Source organism: Centroberyx affinis, unplaced genomic scaffold, assembly GCF_046629955.1.
Source record: "Centroberyx affinis isolate AG114_WGS23_722 - 3 ecotype Tasmania unplaced genomic scaffold, CSIRO-AGI_Caff_v1 ptg000096l_1, whole genome shotgun sequence".
In the NCBI taxonomy this organism is placed as follows: domain Eukaryota; kingdom Metazoa; phylum Chordata; class Actinopteri; order Beryciformes; family Berycidae; genus Centroberyx; species Centroberyx affinis.
The window spans coordinates 69,244-78,218 of record NW_027278799.1 but is presented as its reverse complement, the minus strand read 5'-3'; the positions used below and the strand labels follow the sequence as shown (position 1 = coordinate 78,218).

The window sequence follows — 8,975 nt, the reverse complement described above, 5'->3', positions numbered from 1 at the left end:
GTCATCAAATGTCTGTGCAATCTTCGGACCCTATTGCAAGTAACAGGAAACTCTAGTCCGTGTGGTCTATCGTCTGAAACCAGTGTTGTACAGATCCAGGTCACTGTAAGCTTCACATGTATTTTCTGGTGGCCTGTTCCTACCACAGCCTCATTTCCAGTTTTGAATTTACACGCTTCTGGGCCTGATAGCTTCACTTTCTGTCCAGCAGAGGGCAGCAACACACCGTCCTCTAACCTCATGCTGGACAGGAGAACTCACTGCTCATTTTACACTATGCTGTGGTTAGATTTTCTTATGTAGAACATTCACTGTTAAATACACTGTTAAATACAGCGTTAAGTAATCCGAAAGACAAAAAAAAAAAGAAGCTATTATTAAAGAACACAAGGTGTATGGACAGCCACAGATCTACTAAACTTATCATAAAATGAATCTGGTGTCTATAACTCCTTACTCCTTGTAGTTCAGTAACAACAATACACTGTAAACTTAGTACAAAGTATTTTATTGTAAATGTTTGAAATACTACATGTGCGGTTATAGTTTTGACAAAAAGACAAAGGAAAAAAAAATAAAGGTAACAAAAATAAATACATCTGCACTGACAGAGATATGTGATGAGCAGAGTTTCAGGAACTCAGAGTGAATGATACGTTTCATCATTTTTTTGCTTGAGAGACATGGTTTGACTTAGAAAACATCATCTGCCCTTTTAATGTAGAGAGTGTCATCTCTTAATTACTACAAAAAGTCAAGGTTTCTGGGATTAGGCTTGCCTTCTGACATTATCTTATCCTTCTGGAATGGCTGTAATAAAATTCTTAAAAGTCAAACTGCATGACATCTCCTTCTTGGGCAAGTGGCGTCTTAACTTAGGATTTCCAAAGCCTGTTTTCACAACAACATCATACCTGTAGTAACATTTCACTAGTTGCTGTGACGACAATACATGTATACACAGTGTCTATGGTATCTCAACCACATTGCCAGTGAAGAAAAACAGACTGGCTTTCCTGGCATCATTGACCACAGAATCAATAGCGATAGTTCATTCAAAAGTTTCACTGCTGTTTTTTCAACAACACATACACCAATCATTTCATTTTCTATTTAACTAGAACAGTGGTAGTCGCAAGTGAAAAGTTACACCTCCAGTGCGGTTATGCAGAGGCATAGTCACTCAACAAAGATAATGACAAGTACCAAGCCCCAAAAGATTGTCATGGTAACAGAAACAGAGCATTTCAAAAGCATCACCAGCATCATCATCATCATCATCCACTCACTCATCTCATGCACGGTTGCACCCCAATTGTATGAGACCAGAAAATTAGCAGTAACCCAGAAGATAAGACAAGCTTCAAAAGGCTACTCAAAAGTGTAAAAATCACTTTCTAGCATAAAAATACTGTTTGTTCCATTTACATCCCAACATTTGAATTCCGATCACTTTATAAACTGTTCAAGACACTTAAATCTGATTACAAAAAAAAAAAAAAAAGTAAAAAAAGAAAAGTAATGCCATTAGTGTCTTAGGTACACAGTACACAGAGTGGTCTGGAAAAATAAGTGTGGAAATCCTCTGCTGTAGATACAGAAAAGTGCCAGTTGGGCCAGAGAGTTCATAGTCGTTCAAGATCCTTCATGTTGTTTGGTCTGTCCTTGATTCTTCATTTGATTGTTGGCCTATTCTCTCCCAGTCTGTTAAAGCCTGTATATGTGTGTGTGTGTGTGTGTGTTGGAGAGTCCATCTGGCAGATTGGAATATCCAGGGATCTTCATGTTTTAAGCCAGGCTTCTCTGTCTTGGCTTTATTCTGGGGTACAGCTGTTAGGACAACAGGAAGACATGTCAATTCATAAATCAACTCTTCTAGATTTAAGAAACAGTTTATCAATGTCATTACATTTTCCCGACTCGTATGTTTTGAAGTTAGGAGATCTGGCTCTCACCCCTAGCAGGTTGCGGGGAATGTAACCCTCGGTGTCGCCCATGCGCGCCCACCACCACTCGATCTCGTCCTCGTCCTCTCTGCGGATGATGGTCATGCAGTCGCCCTCGCGGAACGTCAGCTCATCGGGGTTCTCGCCGCCGTAGTCCCACAGGCCGTAGACCACGCCCCTGTTCATGATGCCCATCTTCTCCTGCACACCTGAGGATGGACAGAAGGGGATCAATATACATCGAAAAGTAAATATCAGCACAAGCAAATTATAAGCATAGTCAAATTCTCATTCTCAGCCACACAGGAACATATACACAGCATACACTACCAGTCAAAAGTTTGGACACACCGCATTTTTCTTTATTTTTACTATTTTTCACATTTTAGAATAATAGTAAAGACATCAAAACTATGAAATAACACAAATGGAATTATGCAGTGACCAAAAAAGTGTTCAATCAAAACTATCTTATATTTTAGATTCTTTAAAGTAGCTGTCCTTTGCCTTGATGGAAAGGCAAAGGCTTTGGAAAGAAATTCATACATAGGCATCAACTTCACTATTTATATTTGTCTAAAAAAACAAATTTCAAGCATTTAAGCATAAGCCTTTAGATCAAAATGACTTTAAGTTTATGAAAAACATAGTACATTCAATCAGGCGTGTCCAAACTTTTGACTGGTAGTGTACATCACCGTAAAAAGAAGAAAAAAAGAAACGGTATGCGTAACACAATTCACTCCCTCTCCACTCGCTCTCTCTCACACACAAATAACTTGATTAGTCTTCACTGACCGTAGAGGAACTGCGAGCACTGGGTGTAGCCCTCCTCCATCTCCTCACATTTATCAGCCGCTGTTTGCATGTCGCTGTAAGTCATAGCAAACACTGCTGCCCCAGACTCCACCAGGAACTTGCACACTTGCACATTGTTGCAGGAGGCGGCGCAGTGAAGAGGCGTCCTGAGGTAGAGGGGGGAGGGGTGAAAAAGGAGAGGGGAGAGGAGGGAAGCAAAGGGGAAATGGGAAAGCGAGGGAGAAGGATGAGGAAACGGGAGGGTGGGGGGAGAAAAGGAGTTTACAAATGCACTGATCTGGTTAGAGAGAGGAGAAAATGTTGTGCAGCTGGGGTGATTTGCACTGCCACTGTACAGCGGAGCTGTGTTATTGCCAGTTAACTTACCAGCCGTCGCTGTCAGCAGCGTTAACATTGACGCCGAACTGGACCAGGAACTTGACGATCTCTGTGTGCCCGGCACAGACGGCATTGTGTAGAGCAGTGATGCCTTCATCGTTGGGCTGGCTGGGATCCTCCACCTGTGATTGAGAAATTAAGAGCAAACAGGTCAAAACTGAATTTCAGTGTCAACATATTTTCAGCAAAATACAGGCATTTTGAAAGAAAATTTGGTATTTTTAATAGAAATTTATTTGTACATCTATCTACAGTTAGTTAAAGAGCCAGGTTACATTACAAATTCTGACCAACATAAAGTGAGAGGTTTATATGATGTGTGTATCTTGTGGAGAAGAAGTCTTACCTCGTAGATGATCCTCTGCACCAGGTCAAACTCTCCCTCCAGAGAGGAGTCCAGCAGCAAAGCCAGTGGGTTGAATTTGACCCTCATGTCGTGGTCGATGCGCTCGGAGCCAGCCTTGCGCAAGTTGGTCCTCTTTCCCTACAGACACAATCACACAGGTGAGAAGAAGTCCAGCCCTTCTGAGAGAAAAAAAAAAGCTTTGTCGCACACCAATGATCTCCAACAGCCACTAACACCCGAGAAGAGAAACGAGACTGTTAAAGTCTCATCGCGATGTCTGTCCTGTCCTGCCCAGGTGCAAAGTGTTCACTCTCTGCTGTGTTCACTTTGGACTAAAGGCGGAGAAAAGGAGGGACTAATTTCTCCGGCTCCTAGTTCATCGCTAAGCCAGCTTAGCACCACAAGCAGTATGAAACAAATTGATTTCACTAAACCATGATTATGCAAGCTGATTAGGGATAGTTCACCTCCAGTCAAGTGAAAAAAGGGCCCTTTTAGTTTTTAAATGGGTCTTGAATGGAACCAGTGGGTTTAGGTGACATGAGGTGGGGACCAGGGAGGGAGAAATGGGTCAGAACACCAATTTCTCATTGGTCCACCCTTTTAGAGTAAGACCTGCCACCTCACAGTTAAACCCTCTTATGGAGGATCAATACAGGCTTGGTGTTTATTTTCAACATAGAACATAGCTAAATAAATAGAGGGGAGGTGGGGTATCCGCTTAATATAAGCTGAATAGGGCCCACTTTCTCCCCAAACAATAGCAGCACTTGATAGGGATTATTTAATTATATAACTTCAGATCAGGTCATTGCTGCTATTAACCAGCAGGTCATTAAAAGGAGAATGTGGAGTCTGGAGCCTGGACTAGCAGAATAACCCATGACCTGCCACTGTGGAACTAACAAACAACATGTGAGGGAGTAAATAAACACATACAGTACAACAGCACACAAAAGGATAATCTATACTATGGATTCATGACTAAGTCCCCTAATGTCCTGAGACGTGCCCTACACAAAGTAGGCTACAGAGAGCCACATCACTGTGATTCAGCAGTTTCATTCAGCAGACACTGATCCATACCGGTGGCAGGGTGACTTGTCCAGTGACCTCTGGTGCCTTCATGTTAAAGGTGTCCTCCCCTAAGCTCTCCTGCTCTGCTCCGCTGGGGTATGGAGGCGGTGGGTAGGGGGGGAACTCTTCCAGGAAGCCCTCTGGCGGAGGAGGGGGCAGGCTGGGCATCGTCTCCTCCAGGCCAGCAGGGGGCGGTGGTGGGAAGAGAGTGTCATCTGGCCTAGGGGCTGGGTGGGCTGGGGGAGGAGGGGGGATAATGTCCTCGCTCTCTGGGATGGCTGGAGGTGGGTTGGTCTGTTCAGCAGGGGCTGGAATGTGGACATTAGGACCCGGGATCTGAACTGGGATCTGTCCCTCCTCCAGAGTCTGGCCACCCTCTGATTGGCTGTTCTCTGCACCACTCAGGGGGCCAGGAGACCCCGGCCCCACCAATCCCTCTGCTGCTCTCTCTGCTTCACCAGGATAGGTGGGAGTGGTTGGTGTGATCACAGTTTCCATAGCGGCCAGCGTGGTTTTCTGGTAGAGCAGTTTCTGGATGTTGGGCCCCGCAGGGCCCTCCGGCTCGGTGATGGAGCTACGTTTCTTGAGCGGCCTTGGGGCATTGTAGAGCTTCTTCCTCAGGGCCTCCAGGTCCCCATCGCTCTGGTGGCGGTAGGGGTTGGAAATGAAGGGAAGGAGCTTGGTGGGGCTGAGGGGCCGGGGAATGCGCTCCGTCTCTGGCTGGGGGCCCTCTGATGGGCTGGGGCCTGCCTGGGGGGCTCCGCTGTGGTCCACCTCAGACTCCAGGGCAGGGGAGCGGCGCTCCAGATAAGGGTTCTCTGGGTGCTGGGAACCTCCACTTGGGATCACTGGTTTGCCATAAACTACATACAAGCACATAGACAGACAGCAAACAAGTTAAAATGTGATGACTGTGGATGTATTCTTGCTTTATTGGTTAAATGTAACCCATTAAAAAGAGTTTCTCTAAATATCATTGCCAAATGAATAATGAAGCACTTATGAGCTACTTTCTTGGCCCCATTTTGCTGTTTCCCTCCCTGCTCCTTTAATTTATAACTTACCAGTGTAGTCAAAAGGATTTCTAAAACTTTCACAGCAAATCAAGCCTGACAACTTCAATGGTATGTGGAAACACAATGCATCATTTTAAGGCCCATATTCATAAAAAACCAACAGCATTGCAGTAAGTAAAATCTGTGGCTTGGTAATTTGAACGTAATCATATATGTAATGGGGCTGCGAGTACCGTGACAGAGCCACATTACCACTATAATTTCAGTGGACTGCGTACTAGATCTGTCAGCATGGCAGAGAAAGACAAAATTCTACCCAGCAGAGCTCCATATTTTAAGAAAAGAAGTATTGGTACATAATTCAAACGTGCTTGGAAAAGACATGAGGGTTATTCACAAAACCCACTTTATGGGCTAAGACCCAGGGTCGTATATTCACTAAACCCTATGCGAAGGCAAAATCCTTGCATCTAATGCCATTTGCCACCAAAACTTCCAAACCTGGTTACATTCACTAAATTTATGGGGAAAAAGTGGAGCAATGACTGATAAGATAAAATTTGGCCACAAACTTACCCAGTAATTCCTGTTTATGAACAACAAAACACCACCGTGACAGTTTCAGGTTTCTAACCCCCTATGGCTACTGCTTATAACATTAAAAGTTATATTTCATGTGCACAAGAATACGTCATTGCAATTCATTTCACAGTGCTAGCGCGCATTACAAGTAAAATCCTATAAATAGAATCAGGCTGGAGAAAATTTGTTCCATTTCATTTCCACAATTCCAGCCAGCAACCAGCATGTATGGTTGCTCATGATTGTGTTTGAGAAGGGAAGAAGTAACAGATGGCTTAGCCTCTCTAGCTGCTCATCTGGTCAGTGGCGTGTGAATAGGTTCATGCTGAGTATCTTCAGCAGGACGGCAGAGGGGCAGATTCACCTTACAGGGAATGCATCAGAATGACACAAGACACTTCATCTGAGGAGAGGAATAATTACTTAAGATCACTGCTCAGGTGAAACGACCACACTAACTTCAGTCGTCTTTACAGGCAAACTCCTCTTGGATCAGCAGTCCTAACCCTAACCCACACATCCAGCTGGTCATATTCCTCCAGTATTAGGGCTGTAACTAACAATTATTTTCATTATCAAGTAATCTATCTTTTCAATTCATCGATTAATCATTGAATCAATTAAATGTCAAAAATAATGACAAATCACAAATTACCAGGTTCCAAAATGATCTTAAAATTGCTGACCAGTAGCCAAAAAAACTATTTTACTAATTTTACAATGATATGAAATGGAGAAAAGCAAGCAAACCTTTCCATTTGTGAGGCGTTAACCAGCTTCACAAATATTTTTACTTGATAAATGACTAACAATTAATTGATTATCAAAATTTTAATCAATTAATTTTCTGTAGATCGACTAATCGATTAATCAACTAATCGCTTCAGCACTATCCAGCATTAGTCTTAGGATTTCATATCTACATCCAGTTCACTCAGGAGGAAACTTCCCACAGCAGCTGATATAACTTCAATCTAAACATGAAGCAAAGAAAATCAACGTGTAGCATTTTTTCTTTTGGATAATGTGGGTTACAGTACTTTCATGTTTTATTCAAAGTGAGCTTCTGCACATAATGCATTTAATTGCTTTAACTGAGGTTTGATGTAAGGTTGGGTTAAGCATTGTACTTAGAGGGAAACCAGGAAGAGTAATGGATATGTCCACATTTGGACCGGCTCTATTTCTGAGTGTACCATCCAGAAAATCAAAGGAGAAAGACATCCCATTCATCTCTGTGTTCACAGGAGGTTGAGATACTCAACTTTAGATAAAGCTACAGCCTCAAAATCATTATTCAGGCATGAATCTAAAAAAAAAAGTTACAAAAACTGAAGAGTCTTACCACTGATAAATCCATTGCCGCGGGTCTGGGACCTGTTGAGAGCCCCCTGCACACCAGCCTGGAAGGCCTTCCCTGGGCCAGGGTGCTGGGTGTACATGGAGTAGATGGAGCTGGCAGCGAGGGTCTGCGGCTTACTCAGACTGGAGTCTTTAGAGGAGGGCAGCTCTGGGGTGAAGGGCCTCACCGTGGCCGCAGGTGGGGCATCCTGCTTGGAGGGCAGGGGGAGCGTCTGGCTCTGAGAGGGTGGGAGGGGGCTGCGGCTCTGGGCGGCCTGCGGCTGCTGGCTGTGGGGCTTGGCTTTGGGGAAGGTGCCGGTGTTGAGGGCTGGCTTGCCGTACGGCCCGGCAGCAGGGCCTTTGGGTTTGCTGGGGACAGGCGGGGGCACCTTGACTGGGGCCTTGGCAGCAGACTGGAGAGATGAGGGGACAGAGACAGGGATAAAAGTTAGATGCCTGGGTTTATTATTGCTGATGATTAACACATCATGGCCAGGGATTTGTTCCTGTAAAGATGGTAGGATGTTTAACTCTAAAAGACTTATGGCTTTCTCATTTAATTCCAGGCTGGTCAAGGACAGCATAGATGATTAGGACATTTTGAGTAGATGCTTATTAAAATGATTTACGATAAGGGTGATTACTCAATCTGGCCACTTAAAGGAGAATACTGGTGTCATTTAGAGTTACAGCCCAATTAGTGCTGTCTTTGGGCTTGGTTTACATTTCCCCCAGTCATTTCGGCGTTTTTAAAATAGAAACTTTACGGTGTCAACCTGGCTTGACATTAACTGCTGTCCCAGCCACAAATAAGGATACATGGATGTGACAATTAAGTTTGCAAGGCAACATGTTTTGACAGTAAGCGGAGTGTAACATACTGCGTGTATTGATATGAAAACACAACTTGGGCACAATGAAATATCGATAAAACACAAACTTTGACCCCAAAAAACCCCAAAACAAGTTATGGCTTCATGTTTGCTGTAATTGATTATCTAGCTGTTGAAGTTATTTTTCATACTGTACAAGAATGAACAGCAGCAAATGGCTTCTTCTGAAGGTAGGAAAACAAGCCCTGATATCTTCAACTTTGCTGACTATGTGCAGACACCACCAGGATTAATATAGTGAGGGGCAAACTAGACAACTGGCAAACAAAAAAAAACTAAAACACTCAGGTACACATGTGCATACAGCACTTCAAGAACAAGAGCTGATGAATGAGTAGTAGAGGAGATAGGATGTTTTATTTCCCTCTCACCTGAGCGTCCCTGACCAGGTCATCACTGCTCTGGTTCTTGCGGAGGGAGGTGGCGGGAGCCTCGGTGGGCTCAAACATGGAAAACGGACGTACCTTCCTGTCCCTCTTCAGTTCTGTCTCATCTAACCATATACAACACACACAGACAGCAATCAGTTTCATCTGTAGACCACATGTTCAGACAGAGTGATTCCATAAAAAGACAG

The 8,975-nt window shown here is 43.9% G+C and overlaps 1 protein-coding gene across 2 annotated transcripts in view; it reads right to left on the bottom strand.

Moving 5' to 3' along the window:
• Positions 1-500: 500 nt before the first annotated feature.
• Positions 501-8,975, bottom strand: part of LOC139646657 (apoptosis-stimulating of p53 protein 2-like) — a 33,276-nt gene continuing 24,801 nt past the window's right edge. For both annotated transcript variants that reach the window (XM_071522495.1, XM_071522496.1), the window contains 8 exons: positions 8,770-8,891; positions 7,510-7,918; positions 4,576-5,429; positions 3,490-3,627; positions 3,132-3,265; positions 2,745-2,911; positions 1,956-2,155; positions 501-1,830 (listed from right to left, as the gene is read on the bottom strand). In XM_071522495.1, the coding sequence (XP_071378596.1) occupies positions 1,789-1,830; positions 1,956-2,155; positions 2,745-2,911; positions 3,132-3,265; positions 3,490-3,627; positions 4,576-5,429; positions 7,510-7,918; positions 8,770-8,891 (2,066 nt within the window). In that variant the 3' untranslated portion in view covers positions 501-1,788. The remainder of the gene's footprint in view (positions 1,831-1,955; positions 2,156-2,744; positions 2,912-3,131; positions 3,266-3,489; positions 3,628-4,575; positions 5,430-7,509; positions 7,919-8,769; positions 8,892-8,975) is intronic.